General features: G+C 37.7%; 1 protein-coding gene across 1 annotated transcript in view; it reads right to left on the bottom strand.

Moving 5' to 3' along the window:
* Positions 1-17,109, bottom strand: part of tenm3 (teneurin transmembrane protein 3) — a 294,739-nt gene that overhangs the window by 63,180 nt on the left and 214,450 nt on the right. Inside the window, 6 exon segments of the mRNA XM_048196721.1 lie at positions 503-688; positions 3,921-4,121; positions 6,948-7,142; positions 7,593-7,694; positions 11,419-11,629; positions 14,467-14,672. Of these exon segments, the coding sequence (XP_048052678.1) occupies positions 503-688; positions 3,921-4,121; positions 6,948-7,142; positions 7,593-7,694; positions 11,419-11,629; positions 14,467-14,672 (1,101 nt within the window).

The following is a 17,109-nucleotide window of genomic DNA, read 5'->3' as shown; positions in this document are numbered from 1 at the left end:
GCTTCGATACAAAAGCATCAACACCAGCTGGAAATAACGAGACTTTGTACACATTATGCAAATACACTATATGGCAAAAAAGTATGTGGACACTAAAACACCACCCATATGTGTTTGGTGGCATAACAAATGTAGTTTATCCTTACATTTCTTCAATTCGTCCGAGAAGCCTTTCCACTAAGATGTTAGAATATGGCTGTGGGATTTGCTCCCATTCAGACGCAAGAGAAATCTGTAAGGCCAGATGCTGATGCTGGGTAACAGGGCCTCCCAAATTCATCCCAAAGGTGTTCGGTGAAGTTCAAGTCTGGGCTTTATGCAGGCTAGTCAAGTTCTTCCATACCAGACATAATGGTAACTTTATTGAATTAGCTTTATACACAGGAACACTCATTCTGGTACAGAAAAGGCCCCTGAAAACCAAACCTGTTAAAAACAGGGTATTCATGTTCTTTTGGCCATGTAGTGTAAATACTGACATACTGATGATTGTTTATCTTACCGACGGTGCAATGTTCTCCAGTCCAGCCCTGGTGACATTCACATTTGCCATCCTTGCAGGTTCCGTGCTCAGTGCAGCGTGGGTGACACGCTTTCAGATCGCATACCGAACCAGTCCAACCCTCCTCGCAGCGACAGCTTCCTCCTATACACACACCGTGAGAGCCACAGTCCACTGCACACACCTCTGCAAACACAAACAAAGGCGAAAAAATTAAAAACACTTTTTGGTCTGGGCTGCAGCACAGGCAAGGACTATAAAGGTCATGTGTTCTACAGCGTGGTAGCACATTTCAAGCGCAGGTCTCCTCTACTCAAAACAACAAGAGCAGAGGTTACATTCCTGAGATCAGTCAAGTCTAAGTTATTGACTTCAAGTGTGAAAAACTTATGACAGGAAATAGATAACTGCAGAACCCTGCTGTGTCTAGCGAGCTGTGTGGCGGAGGGGAGACTGCCCGCCCCACCTTAATCAACACCCTGTAACAATGACATATCTCAACCTTGTCTGACCCACTGGTGTATGTGCGCTCCTCATAGAGACGTAGGCGGTGGGGTGCTGGCTAAAGGTGTGTGATTGGGGGAAGGGAAGGAGACATCAGAGCGTGCGGACACGGATGTGAACTGACACTCTGAACTTTCCACCCGGACCCAGAAGACAGGCCTCCCACATAGATTGAAGCAAACACATCAAGCCAAAATAAATCAATTTATACACACTCTACGGTCTGCCAAACATCAGGAGTGCGTCTGAATGGCTTTTGAGATCGAAGCTATCACGGATGCATTTTATTAGCATTTCTCTTCGCAGGTTTGTTACTTTTCACAAATTTTCTTTGGCATGTTTACAGGAAATGATTCTGAATTGACAAAAGCTTCCATAGCAAACTTGTTGTCAATAGAAACTAGTTTCACGTTTATCATACCCGGACGTAAATGCAACTGGCAACAAAAGCTGACGAGGGAAAATTGGGTGCGTTTTGAACGATATCCTGCGAAAAGTGTCTGATAGCGATTTGGATTCAGTTTATGAGTTTGTGTACGTGCGCAAGTAGACGTGTGTGGGTTTGGCAGAATAGTAGATGAAGACAGACTGGTGCAAAGCAGGCTGTAGTTTAACAGCCCACACACCATTCCACCAGAGCCTCGCAGTCTGACACACCCTGTCATGGAAGAAACAAAGCACCAGAAAGACATTTCATGATAAAGACAAATCATAGGAAGGGGTATTGTTAAACTCCTTTCTTCAACCTCCTTTCTGACTCTTTCTCCGGCGCTTCCTGACAAGGTGTGAAACCATGACATGACACTCAGCCAGAGCTGGTGAAAGTGTATTGAGACAAGGAAACAGAAGTGAAGAAATGTGGAGAGAATTTCCCATCAGTCCTTGGGTCAGGTGAGTGCCAGTTTGTGGTTGGCTTCCCTGCTGCGTGCTGTTATTATGCCTCCTGCAGGTGGGCAGGAGTGACGCACCCCTTCAGCGTGCATGTGTGGGCGCCTGTGTGTTTTATCCTTCATCAGACAAGACTCTGCTGAAGTTCACCTCGGTTTCCTTAGAGCGGGAGCGTGATTGAAAGAGAGAAAGGCTGTGCACGAGGACTAAGTTCACACAGACAGATGGAGAGCAGCTGCTGGGAAGTACTTCTGGAAAACTGACGGCTCGAGCCGTAAGCCTCCTGCAACTGCACTATATCAATCTGGATTACTGTCGTTGCAAGAGTTGCTGCCAGAGTTTGTGGACTGAGTGCCTGAATGTCTCCCTGTTACACGGGACGTTACGCACAGGTTGAGGTTGAGCCACATTCCTGGCTCACTTGGTGACTTAGTTATTTATATAATTGTAAGAAGGCTTAGTTTTTACATTGTTTCCCAACGTTAAACTTATAAATTAGAAAAATCAATAGAGTAAAAAAAGCAAAACAGCAAACGGAATTAATATCATGATTTGGCAGCACTTTCACTTCATTAACATTAGTTCAATTAATTTCATTAAACTAACAATTCATATTTTTACAGCATGTACTGATACAGGCTAATGTACATTTATAAATATACTCGTGTTGGTTGTTAATTTATGCTAGTTCATAATACATTATCTTCTTAATTATTTATAACTTAAATTATAGCTTGAAATGTTAATGTTTGCTAATAACACTTGAACCAAATGTAAATTATACCTTTATTTATTCACAAGTCAAAATGTTAAAAGATGCGCATGTAGAAACAGCAAGACTGACAATGTCTATGACTAACTAATGTCTTACTTAAGTGTTGTTGTTATTTCATATTAACCATTGCATTAAAAATAAGTATCCTATTGTAGTGTTACCCATGACATTTTTTCCAATTTCTTTTTGAGAGAAAAATGTTTTATAAATGTGTTTGTATACAGTGTATGTTCTAATTTTTTTTAAAGTGACAATAATAATAATAATACTAATGATAACTAATATATAATTTGAATTAAAATGAACAATTATTTGTAATTCTTTTTGAATTAAAAAGAAAATATGTGATTTCTGCCACAGCATTCTAGAAAAACAGCTGCACAACTTAACTTTCCAAGATGCACTTTCCAAAATAATATTTGACAAAAAAAAAAAAAAAAAAATCTAAGGGGGCACATGTGTGACACTTCTGTTGACACATGCCCTCCTCTCGCCCTCTGAATTGAATTTTTCTCACTCTATCATTATCTAAGACAAAAGGGGCAATACTAATTTTATAAACACTTTTCGAACAAAACCTGTCCCCACGCAAGAGGCGTTTATCTGCATTTACCACAGCACTGCAGCCGTCAACGTGACAGAGGGGGAGCATGCAGGCCTCATTCATTAGTGCTGCACTAATTGAAGATGTACAGCTAATTAATGGAAGGGAGGGAAGTGGTGGTTTACAAAGACATCAGGTGGATCTTCCTCGATCGAAATGGGGTGAGAAAGAAAGGGAGTGAGAGAAAAAGTGAGTGAGAGATTGCTGTGTGGGGCTCTAGGGTGAAATAGTATTTTCATTAGACACAGATTGCTGCTGGGAAAATAGCATTGTATAACTAAAAGGCCGACCATGGGTGAGTCCTAAAACAGCAGGAGTCCAATACTGCTCTTATTACAGAGATCAGTATCGTCACTCGCACAAACACAAGACGTGCACACACATACCGCACCAGCTGTGGCGGAGCTTTTGATGGACTGAAAGATATTTCATAATGATAGTGTATTTAAGGTTGACTCAAACGTGCCTTTGAGAAGGTCTGCTGACAGATTAAACAGTGGGGAGGACAGAAAATTTCAAATAACAGCCTGTTAATGCCTTTAACAACAATAAGCAGCCATTCAATGTATCAAATAAAGCGAGATAAAATAATAAAACGGGAAGACCGACATATTGAGGAGGTGGGTGCGTGAGTGCATAAAGGGTACCGATGGAGCAGTCGGGTCCAGTCCAGTTGGCGTCACAGGTGCAGGTGCCGCTCTCCGCCTGGTAGGTTCCGTGTCCCGAGCACTGGTCTGGGCACATAGTCTTCAGGATCTCGCAGCTGTTGCCGCCCCAGCCTGGGTTGCAGTGGCACTCTCCGTGAATACACATGCCATGAGATGAACAGGAGGGGTCCAGGCAGTCCACTGTGTGTGAAAAGAAAGCAAAAACTGTTAGTTAGCAGGTTAGCAAGACCATGTATGTTGACCATGTTGTTTTTAACCCTCCATTGCAGGGCATAATGAAAGCTTTTTAAAAAAACAAAAAAAACAAACATATTTTATTCAATTTTCTTGCATAAAGACTTCATTATTAAAATAAAGCAATGAAGGGAGCACTCAAAAAACTTTCACTGTAGTTAGCACTTAAACCATCCTTGTTCACATTACTTACATGTAATTACATGAACTTAATGAGTATTGTCAGCTTTACTTAATAAGTGTTTGTCCCGTAAACTTAACATTGCTGAGTGAAACTCACAAATTAACTGAGCAGTGGATCCGTAGTTCTCAGCATGCTTCGCAAGGGACTGCATTAGGAGAGTACATTTAGGGATTACATTTTATGTGTTTTTCAGTAAAGGGAAAGATGTTGTAAGTTTATGTTAGTGTTTAATGTTCAGTTATGTTGGACATTTAGAGGAGTTTCTCTAATGTTTCTGAATTTTGTGGTTACCATTATGCAGAAGAGTAGCGCCTGTGTTTAGGCTCTGAGCCTCATATACGCATGTTTAGGATGGAATTCCTGCTCTCAATTAGTTGAGAATTTTTGAGCGCCTTTTGAGTGCATGGTTAATTAGGTAAATAAGGTAAATTAAGTCAATGAATGTGTTCACCTTATATAATAAACATAACATTATTAAGTAAACTGTGCGTATTAAGTAAACATAACATTATTAAGTAAAATACATATAAATATTATGTAACAGTGACAAATTCAAATGATTTATATTTAGTCAAAGAAATGTCAGTGTTACTTGAATTTCTTTTGTTCATACAACTAAACTGTTATTTGTACAAATTACTCAATATAGTCGTGTGGAACCACTTGACACTGCTTTTTTAAGTAAATCCAACAATTATTTTTTTTTGAGTGAGGGGCCTTTTCAGATAATTTTGCACAGAGACAACACTGTGATAATGAAAAGAAATAAAAACTGCTGATGTCTGCTACATTAAAGTCTAAAAAGTTAATTTTTACTTAAAATGTTAATACTAATGCTAATACTTTTAACATGTTTTTTTTTTTTTACTAAAAAGTGAACGGATAGTACAATTTTGTAAAATGTTAATACATTTTATTACTACATAGACAGTTACTTTAATAATGGATTAGGAAAAAAAAACTTCCTAAATAATTTTAAAAAATGGTTAAAAACAAACAAACTAAAAATGACTGACAAGATGTATTCTGTTTATTCAACATCTCTGCATCGTGTGCTTGCAAAGAAAATAAAATAGGTTTGTTAACCTAAGGGAACGTTGTGCAATAGAAAGTTAATAGGAAAAATATGTGGTGTTTTTTACAGTAATACACTCTCTTTAATATTCTCTCATCTCAATGGAATCCATCATTTGCTAACTGTCAAAGTGTGCATAGCATAAGCTTCACATTATATGGCTTTCAAAAATCCCCTTGTTCCAGTGCACGCACATTATAAGCAGATTCAGACAGTACATGTAGCAAAGCATGATCTATGTGCCGCTCAATGTGCTCTCAAAGAATGTGCTAGAGATCTCATTGGGAGAAATCCACTGCTACAGATGGGAAAGCAATTTTTAGGGGCTGAATTCACAGAGTGGGACAGTGCTACGCATTGCTTTTCAAAAGCCATTAGGGGCTACTGTGCAGGTGTGTATGTTAGTTTGTGTGCATGTGTTTTATGTTTAATAGCCCTTGGGAGAGAGCTGAGGTGCAGTAACCTTTAATTCCTCTGATTGTGTGGTAGTTGATGGGGCTTAATCATGCCATTGATTGACAACAGGCCAATTCATGACCAGAAAATAAAGTTCCCTCAATAAATTGCATTAGTCGGTTTTGTTGTTCGTGCCAAATCATTACAATCGAGCTGCAGGAATGAAATCTTTCTGGCTTACAGGAAAAAAAAAAGAAGAAACAAACACAGCACACTCAGTTCATGCTGCGTGCCGAGTCACGGTAACATAAACACTATGCACAAAGCTAATTTTGGTAATTAAGAAAAATCAATTGTAATTCAGCATTTTCCCCACTCATGAGGCTGATGGGTAAGGGACCTGCACATCAGCGGGGACATCAATGTAATTATTTGCTCTGTGAAGTGGAGAATGGCAATTGTTTCTGGAATATTGAACTATTAACTCATGGGTAATGATTATTGCAGGGACAGTAAATTATCAAAGAAGGTCACAGGCAGAAGAGTCCCTTTGATGGCTACAGACAAGGCGTTAGGCTCCTCATTAAGCAAAGTGATGCTGAAAGGCGATATGAACTGGACAGATTTTTTTCTCTCTCAAACACTCAAACAAGCCCTTCTGTCTCTCTCATTCGCTCTCTTTTTATCAGGTCTGGTGAAAAGCCTGTCCGTGTCCACAGAGACGGAGCTTTCAAACACTTCGAGAGGGGGAAAAAAAAATCAATCCCTCCTTGAACCAATGGGTAATCAGCGATCACGTTGATAACGCATTATCTTGCACATCTTTGATGGTGTAATGCAGTGGGGTTTAATGGCAAGAACGCTGAAAATAGCAGTGTTAGATAAATGCTTCCATTATGGTTTCTGATGGGTCTCTTATGAACTGAGACTTGAGATGCTGAAGATGTCTGTAAGGAGAGAAACAGCTGAAAAATTCTGCAGAACTCTGCAAAACAAATAAACTGATTTCTAACATCAGACCATTCAATGGAGGGTCTGTCTGTGAAGTCTGAAACATTGTTTCTTAGGAGACATAAAATAAATTAGTTTTTGATGGTGTTTGATTTGTATCCCTGACCTTCTTCACAGTTGTCTCCTTTATAGCCTGTGTTGCAGGCGCAGGTGCCCATGATGCAGATTCCGTGTCCGCTGCAGTGAATATCGATGCACTGGTTGCTAGGAACGTCACACTCTGTCCCCTTCCAGCCACTGTAACAAAGACAGCGTCCCCTGGAGTACTGCCCATTGCCACTGCACAGCACCGGACAAGCGGCTTTGAATAGAAAAACAAAAAGAAATTGGGCAAAAAAGCTAAAAGACCAGGAAAAAATGGCAAGAAAGACATTTTTAACATTCAACAGGTTTTCATTTCAAGCGATTTCTTTGTGGATCTTCTTTAAACATTTTTATACCAGACTGATACACTGACAAAGGAAGCAAACAGACGAGATGAGGAGAAAAAAACAAAAAAACAATACCACTGAATAAATAAACAAAATAATACAGTAAAAAGACCATGGAAAAAAAAAAACTAATTGTTGCTTTCTCTTGGTAATAAGAAGCCGTTCAGGCTTGGGAATAGAGTCCCACCATAAGCCTGCTAGCCAGCCGTACTTGCACAAATGACAATCTGAAACCAATTATGAATAGCGACATTGGTTGTTTATTTCTCTGGAGAGTCGTGTGTGACTGTGTGTGTGCGCACGCGAGTAAGAGAGCATACCTCGTGAGCAATCAGGCCCAAGGAACCCTGGGAAACAATGGCACGTTCCCGAGCGACAGTCTCCGTTACCATGGCAATTGTGTGGACACTCTGTGAGGGTATCTAGGGGGAAGAAAGAAAGTGTGTGAGAGGGAGCCACAGAAAGAAAGAGGGCTAGAAAGGAAAGGAGAGTGAGAAAAGCACTAATTGAGGAGACAGTCTGTGGAAATTAGCAGACATTCAGACCCCCCCATCTTTAATTAAAGGAGTGCCAGATGCGTGATTAACAAAAACCTGCATCTAGGCTTACTCTGCCTTAATGAACCAATCAAAGCATTATTACCACCAATTAGCAGCCAAACGCTCTGCTTGGAGCTTTCTTTACACTGCTGGATGGCCATCAAAACACACATACACACACGTTTGTTTTTCTGTCATAGTGGGGACTTTCCATTGACTTTTGTTTTTATACTGAAATAATGAGAATTGTCTATCATTTAACCTTAAATCTAAAACTCAAAAACTAAAGTTTTTATGTTCATAAAGACATTATTTAGCATGTTTAATAAGTCGCTTTCCTCATGACAACCGCAGCTGGTGCCAAACAAAACCTGACGTGTAATACACAAGTTTGTATACGCTCAAGTTTACATCTCTGCATTTATATACTAAAAACACACTTATTTATATGAATACACAAGGACCCATGCTAAAAAGAAGGCGAAAATGACTTGTATCCGTGCTATTTCTTAAAAGCAGTATTACATTTTGCTTTGATACAACAGCAATATCACAATAGGTTAATATTGTTGATATTTAGCAACCTAGATTTGCTCTGCCAAGGCAAATAACGCAAATTCCTGAGTGAATCAGTGTTTTTGAATGAATCATTTAAGTGAATGATTCAATGGCTCACACTTAAAAGTGAGTCACTTGTCGTCACCTACTGCCGAAACAATGTAACCTGCAGAAAGAGTGATATATATATATATATATATATATATATATATATATATATATATATATATATATATATATATACATTTATTTAAATCTATGGCTGTTAAAAGAATAAAACAATTTATCTCATGATTAATATTAAGATTTTTTTAAGGAATAAAACAGTAAGAATGTCAAATTTGGTCAATTTTAACATTATTATTATCATCATTATTATACACAATGTTTCTCCAAACTTTTCTGTGGCCCTCTCGGTCCCCTGAGCCCAGTTTGTTTGGAACACACAGACCAGCAAAGGGAAATAAGCAGTGAAAATTCTCAGGGCTGCTGGGCAGTAATACCAACACACTTGGGAGTGCTGCTCAGCCAATCAGATTTGAGAATTGGATTTGAGATCTAGCTGTTGTATAATAGGATATCATTCAAGCATACTACTAGATGTACAACTGTTATAGCCAGCCACAGATTTAATCCACACCGCCACCGCACTTTTTTTGACTCCCTCACTTCGTGTGTTGCCAAGGTGACGTCAATGATTGTGACATCACCTGTCGATTCTTTCATTAAAAGAAGCAGCTCATTGGTGTCTAAGTCAATTCTGACAGGGTAATGAACTACACCGGTCTCTTGTCGCCAGCCCGCTGTTATGACACCACTGAAGCGTTTAGCAGAGCTCTCAGACAACCCCACTGCAGGACCATATTACCTCGCTACAGAGAAATAATCAATTTTCATTTTCAAAAGGTTAACTTTTTACTCATTGAAGCATAATCAACCCGCTTTTAAAAGAGGACGCTGGCTGTAGTCCCACTGATCATTTTTCATCTTCTAGTCTTTGTGATCAAATTCGAAAGGAAATTACTCTTGCTGAGGCCTTATTTTATGAGTTCATGGTGGAGGTGAGAGAAGAGGGGAAAGGGAAGGGGAAGAGAAGGTGAGAAAAAGAGAGAGAAAGAGAGAGGAAAGGTCCTGCAGGTCACCAGGCAACACTTTGAATCAGCTGCCGCCCACTATCCACTTAAAGCACAGATCGATACGGCTCTGACCGTCATTATACACGCTCATCTGTGAACACTCTTCCCTTTATCTCTCTCTGTTCATACAAATATCCAAAAAGAGTCTGAAAAAGTATAATACACTACTTATCAAAAGTTAGGCTTAAAAAAGTTGTTTTAATGTGATTTCATAATTTGAAAGAAGTCTCTTAGTCTCAACTAAGGCTGCATTTATTTGATCAAAAATACAGTAAAAACAGTAAAATTATGAAACATTACAATTTTACAATTTTAATATATTTTAAAACGTAATTGTCACTACTCCAGTCTTCAGTGTCACATGGTCTTTCAGAAATCATTCTAATTTGCTGATTTGGCACTAAATTTTTATAATGGTTCTTAATGATAACAATGCTGAAAACAAATGCTGTTTTTGCTGCTTAATATTTATGTGGAAACCATTATACATTTTTTTTTTAGGAGTCCAGATTTCAGGATTTGATGAATAGAGATTTCAAAAGAACAGCATTTATTTTGTATCATTATAAATGTCTTTACTGTCACTTTTGATCAATTCAATAAAAGCATGTTTTTAGTCTTTCTCTAAACATTTGAATGGCAGTGTATATTGTATACTGTGTTTATGGGTACAATTCATTTTGAAGTTTTATTAAGTGTTAACAATGAGATTATGTGGTTTTTATAATCAATTAAGACTGCTTTTGTCATTTTTGACAAAATGGACAAAATTTGTCACCAAAAAAGTCATTCGGTTAAACTAAAATTTTGGCTTTACCGAATTACACTTTTGGTTATACCGAATGACGATATTTTCAAACAATGCTAACAGGCTGATATCTAGCTAGCTAGCAAAATGACAATCAAACATTTTATATTTAGTACAAGTTTTTAAAATATTACAACATTTTCCATGTTTATAGTGGTTATACCAAATGACCTGATGTTTCGGGACATGCGTATGAGAAAGTGAAAACATGAATTTTTCAAATAGTTAAAAGAGAGTTAGTTACTTTGCTTCAAGACCATGTGGTCTTTCCAGGTGTCTGATTGATGTCACATCCTGTCACATGAAATTGACCTCATGACTTAATCCAAAATGGTCCCTTTATATTGGTTACTCCGAATGACATCAATGAAATTCATTTTTCTGGACATTCTTTCTCATAACAAAGCAATGACTTCTACACATAATTTAAATACCATTTTGCAATTTATAATGTTATAAAATCATTCCAGAATAAAAAATATATACATTTATTACATTTTAAGATATTATCACAAATTAAATGGTTGTATTGGCTTTTGGACATTTATGACCTTTTGACACTTCACAATCTTTAAAATACCTTTATATGTAGCAAAATATAATTAAAACCTTTTTAATAAAAGAGATCTAGTTGTACTACCTTACATACTTTGGATGTTGTTTTTTATTATTATTAAGGTCTTTGGACAAAATGACCACTGACCCATATATACATTAACATTAACAATAGCCTACAATTGTTTTTCATATAAATAATATTATCAGAACAATAGTTTAATTGAAATTTTACATGAATGTTAGAACATCTTAGTATTTTGCATGCCTACATTTGGCTCTACTGACAACAGCACTCAAGTGGGAAGAACTGTTATTATGAAGTTTGTGTTAAAACTGATGATTCAAAATCATTTGAGAATGTTTCAAGAGCAACATGTGCTTCAATGGAGGCAAGAAAATCTGACCTTTCATAAGTTAACAATCATAAAAAAATTTCTCATTTTGTCACAATACACACACACACACACACGTATGCACGCGCACACACACACAAAAAGAAACATTTATAAAAACAGCATAATATGATATGTGTATAGCCATGGTTTACCTATGATGATGGTGTTGTAAGAGACCTGTTCAGTGTTCTTTCCGTCATTGTAAAAGGCGAGATGCCAGGTGCCTGAGTCCAGGAAGCGGATGAACTCTGCCTCATGAACATTAACTGAACGAGCCTTCCTGGCTGCTCCTTCCACCTCCACCAGTCCTCGCTTCTCTTTAGCTATCAGGCGACTGCCGTCCAACAGCTCCACAAAGTCATACTGTACACAAAAGCAGACACACAGAATCAAATCCCATTTTAATCACAGACTTAGTTACTGGTAGGTCAGTTTTATCAAATAAAACGTCAGAGAATTGGTTTTGATACTTGTAACAACAGCATGTGGCTCTAACACTTCCACATTTCAAGAGATTGATGTTTGTAAATATATTGTAAGCGATTTAATGAACATGTTTGGAATCAAGAGGGTGCTTACACTCTGGTATCCTCTTTGTGAGGCTTTGGGGAAGATCTTTAAAAAGACACTACTTTTCAGAAACGCTTTATGACAATGTTTTTACGTGTCTCTTCGACAAGCTGCACGACACAGAGAGAGAGTTTGAGTCAAGGCCTCTGATGAGTTTAACATGCTCTTCTCAATTTACAGCGCATTAAAAAAGATATTTATTTCCTAAGAGACTCGTAGGAGAATGACACAAGAGGAAGAGGAGAAGAATAAGTGAGCAAGAAATTATAAGACAACGTCTGACAAAACGAAAGGACATTTCGATTAGTGGAGGAAAACAGAAGTCTCCACGCCTTTATCTGTCAATAGAACTTCAACCTATCCTTTATTCCACCTTTAAGAAACATATTGATTCATGTGTGGCAATTAAAGTACTGGGTCAGTGCTATTGACTCTTATTGTGGAGGCCTCCTCTGCCAATTACCTCTATTAAGCATTTACGGGTTTTGTGATATACCCTTGAAGAAGCCCAGCCACTGTTGTTGCTTGGCAAAAAGAAAGAAACTGGACAAGGAGAAATAATTGGTTTGCTTGCGAAGGCCAAGCGCAGTTTTTAATCAAAGCGGGCAAAACATGCATAGAAGTATGAATTGCTTCAAGTTTGAATTATTGAGACGAGGCAGATGGAAATTGGATGGGGATTGTCTGGCTCTACCGTGTAGCTTTGAAGGTCAGGTTTGAAAGTGTGACAAAAATGACAGTCCTTTTAGTAAAGTTTGCTGTCTTTGTAGCAGGTCTGTGAGCCTCATCTAATAGGATGAAGGTAATTGGAATAGCTGGTGTTGTGGTATTTCTTACATGCGGTTACACTGAGAACTATAACTGTAATTATGAAATGGAAATTATGAGAATTACCAATGTGAAAAACAGCATCCTACAAAAGATTGCTCAATTTCTTTTGATTCGGAATTACTGCCATTTCAAAAGATGCTTTGGTGCTATTTTCAAAAGTCATTTGGCACCCACAGAGATCATCTAAACCCAGCAGACCCCTGGGGGTCAGTGAAAATACTGCAGGAGGTCCGTGGAAAACATAAAAGGCAGAATTTTCTTGAAAATGTTGCATGACATTTCTAACTAATGCAATAAGTATTAAAGGGTTAGTTCACACAAAAATGAAAATAATGTCATTTATTACTCACACTCATGTTGTTCTACACCCGTAAGACCTTCGTTCATCTTCCGAACATAATTAAGATATTGTTGATGAAATCCGATGGCTCAGTGAGGCCTCTATTGAGAGCAAAGCCATTCAAAATCTCAAGGTCCATAAAAGTACTAAAAACATATTTGAAACAGTTCATGTGAGTTCAGTGGTTCTATCTTAATATTATAAAGTGACAAGAATACTTTTTGTGTGCCAAAAAAAATAAAATAACGACTTTTCAACAATATCTATATGGGTCGATTTCAAAACACTGCTTCATGAAGCTTCTGAGCTTTATGAATCTTTTGTTTCGAATCAGTGATTCGGATCTCCTATCAAATGGCTAAACTGCTGAAATCACGTGACTTTGGCGCTCCGATTCACTGATTCGATTCGTAAAGCTCCGAAGCAGTGTTTTGAAATCGACCCATGTAGATATTGTTGAGAAGAACACAAAAAGTATTCTTGTCGCTTTATAATATTAAGATAGAACCACTGAACTCACATGAACTGATTCAAATATGTTTTTAGTACCTTTATGGACCTTGAGAGTTTGAATGGCTTTGCTCTCAATAGAGGCCTCACTGAGCAATTGGATTTCATCAACAATATCTTAATTTGTGTTCAGAAGACGAACGAAGGTCTTACGGCTGTAGAAAGACATGAGGGTGAGTAATAAATGACATTATTTTCATTTTTGGGTGCACAAATTTTTTAAAGGGTTCACCCAGAAAATAAATTTCTGTCATTAATTACTCACCCTCATGTCGTTCCAAACCCACAAGACCTTTGTTCGCCATTGGAACACCATCTAAGATATTTTTGATGAAATCCGAGAGATTTTTCATCTCCCATAGAAAGCAACAAAATTGCCACATTCAATGTCCAGAGAAGTAGTAAAGACATGGTTAAAATAGTCAGCGTGACTACAGTGATTCAACCTTAATGTTATGAAGTGACGAGAATACTTTTTATGTGCAAAAACAAAACAAAAATAACGTCTTTATTTAACAATTTGAGCTGTTGTCATACACAGTTGACTACTTCTCTGGACCTTGAATGTGGAAATTTCGTTGCTTTCTATGAGAGATAAAAAACCTCTCGGATTTCATCAAAAATATCTTAATTTGTGTTCTGAAGATGAACAAAGGTCTTACAGGTTTGGAACGACATGAGGTTGAGTACATGATGACAGAAATTTTTTTTTTGGGTGAACTAACCCTTTAACTATCTGAATGCATTTTATACAAAATGCTGCTAAGCATTTTATAATGTAAAATGTTAATGTTCTCAATGAGCATTATGAATAAAGTGTCATGGAGTCAAGTAATTCAGTCTGTAATGGTTTAATATCCCTCATATAAACCAATATATCAATTTCTCAGTTCAAGTGGAACATTCATCTTAAGAACAACAACAACAACAACAACAAACAGCCTGATACCTGAGTGTGTGTGGGAGGCAGGCCTTTCCGTCCGTAGACCCCAACCAGGGCACCTCTCTGAACGGAGATGTTGAACTTCAGGGACTGTGGCTGGTCAATAAAGAGCTGAGAACGCCAAAAAGTTCCTGGAGGGACGTCCTGCACCGCTCTACGGCCCACATCCACCTCGCCTGTGTCTATGGTGTTATTCTCTTGAAAGTAAACTCCTAGAGAGAGAGAGAGATACAAAGAGATGGTATTTGTAAGAGAAAGATTAATCATGTTTATGCTAATGACCTAGTAGAGATTCTAGCAGCAACTAGAAGTCATTCATTTTCAGCACATGTGATCCGTCCCAGTGAGATACTGTGGTCGAGTGTATGCAAGATGGAAAACAAGCTAACCATAACAATGAGCAATTTCCCTGTTGCATATGATCTGCCTCTGCACATAGATACACAGGGATATAATTAGAAAATGACTGTGTGGAAAACCATGTTGAACCGTAAAATTTTTGGCATCGCAGAAAAGTTTACGATTTATGCATTGATATTAGTTAATCTTGAACGCATTTTTTATAGGCAATAGATTCCATTTGTGATCATGTAAGCACTATAATTTGTAGGGCAGGAAACAATGAACTTTAGAGCAACCAACAGCAGGAACTACAACCAACAATACAGCATCTTTTTCACATCAAAGTCAAGTGAATGGTCTATAAAAATATTAAGCAGCAATCTATGTTTACTAAGGGAATGTAAAATACAGGTGCATGAGTGCATTTCTAGCTCTATCTAATGAAACAGTCAACAAGTTCCTCCATTAGCAGTGTGTATGTTTGTTTGCTAATGCTATCATGCTTCTTGATAGGATGTTTGTGATCAAACATTCATGAGGTATACAAAATAAATCTGATATCAGAAATCATTAAATCACTTCATACAGCAGTTAATTAGCATCTTTAAACCAACTCTTTCTGACCCTCACTCCCAAGATAACCATCATAGTGAATTATCCAGCCAACAGTAAAAGAAAACACTATTTTATACACCATTATACTCCTTCAAACAGTTATTTCTCTCTCTCTAGCTCCAGGGTGCATTTCCCAAAAGCATTATTAGCCAACTACGGTTGAAGGTTTCATCATTAGCAACATTTTTCAAGAATTTGATGGTTACAGTAATACAGTTTCAGGAAACAGTTGTCACTAGCTAGTTGATTTCTTCAATGATGAATCATACTTTGGTAGTCAAGCTAAAGTAGTTAAGATAAAGTGACCTTGAAGAGATTTTAGAATAAACTTAAAACATCTAATCTAGTTTAGTTCATAAAGCTCAGCCACAATGATAATTGTCGAGCTGCTGTTTTACAAGAGTAGCTAAACTGCCGTAATATTACAGGCCGAGTCTAAGTGAAGCTATTTGACTTCGCAGCGCATCCTTTAACAAGCGGGAAATCTAATGTCTAGACATTGCGCACACAGGCGCACAACGAACTCACCAACAGAAGCTTCGGCATATTCCAACCCCTCACGACATGTTACAAGGCAACAGTGCGGAATGGATCAGTAATGGGCGAAGGAGAATAGGCAATGCTTATGTGCTAGCTAATGGAGAGCAGCTGCCATTAATATTGAATTAATTATTATTGCGTAATTCCGTAGCATGCGGGCACTAACCGCACGCGTGTTGCTAATGCAGTCAGCCGGCTACATAAAGAGCATATTGGAGTGAATGAAAGAGTAATTAGAGAGGACTTGCTGACTGTTAGTTTTAATGTGAGCTCGCCTGTGGCCCTAAATGCTCTACAGAGCAAGGAGAGAGAAGCCATCTGTGAAGCTCTGATCAACAGTATTGTCCACAGGATAAAAAGAAGGGGATGGTGCACTTAAAGAATGCCAGTGGAAAAGGGATTTGCTTTCTGTGTGTGCCAGGGATGCCTGGGGTGTTTTTTGGACATGGATATTGAATTGGCATTTGCCCATGAGAATCGCAGAGAAGTAGAAGGTTTGTTTTGGCTTGATGCAAAGACTCCCTAAAGCCTTCTACTTCTCTTTCTATTTCTTTAGCTTCTCTCCTCATCTCAGCCATGCGATTTGCCAAACTGTCTTGATCTTTACTGTTTAAATCTGTGTGCATGTTTCTGTGGGTATGACACTGAATAACATTCAAAGCAGCTGTAAGCGTATTTTTTTGTATACCATGCATAAAATATCACTACTATCTGACAGATCTCACTGAAATGGATGTCCTCAGAAATGACACTTGTCTCTGGCTCTGTAAACAGCAAAAATTTGTTTGTTTCATTTGCAGGCATAGAGATTACACACTGCCCCTTGAAATAACATTTCAAAAAAAAAAAAAAAAAAAAAAATGTTGTTCCAAACCTGTTTAAAAAAAACAAACAAACAAAAAAATAAATAAACATAAATAATAAGAGATTTGGTGATGAAAAATTTTAGGTTCTATATGATCTTTAGTTGAAAATCTTTAGTTTATTAACTTTTGGTCTATTCTTTGTACAAATCGTATGACTTCAGAATTCACCAAACTAATCATATGGACTTTTTGGTCATTTTTAAAGCTGGAGAGCCTCTGGTCATTATGAACTGTAGGAGTATAGAAAAAAATCTATGTGAAATTATTTAAAAATTATTTACATTTT

Source organism: Megalobrama amblycephala, linkage group LG7 (assembly GCF_018812025.1).
Source record: "Megalobrama amblycephala isolate DHTTF-2021 linkage group LG7, ASM1881202v1, whole genome shotgun sequence".
NCBI classification, from domain to species: Eukaryota; Metazoa; Chordata; class Actinopteri; order Cypriniformes; family Xenocyprididae; genus Megalobrama; species Megalobrama amblycephala.
The sequence above is the reverse complement of the archived record's forward strand: the minus strand, read 5'-3'. Positions and strand labels throughout refer to the sequence as shown.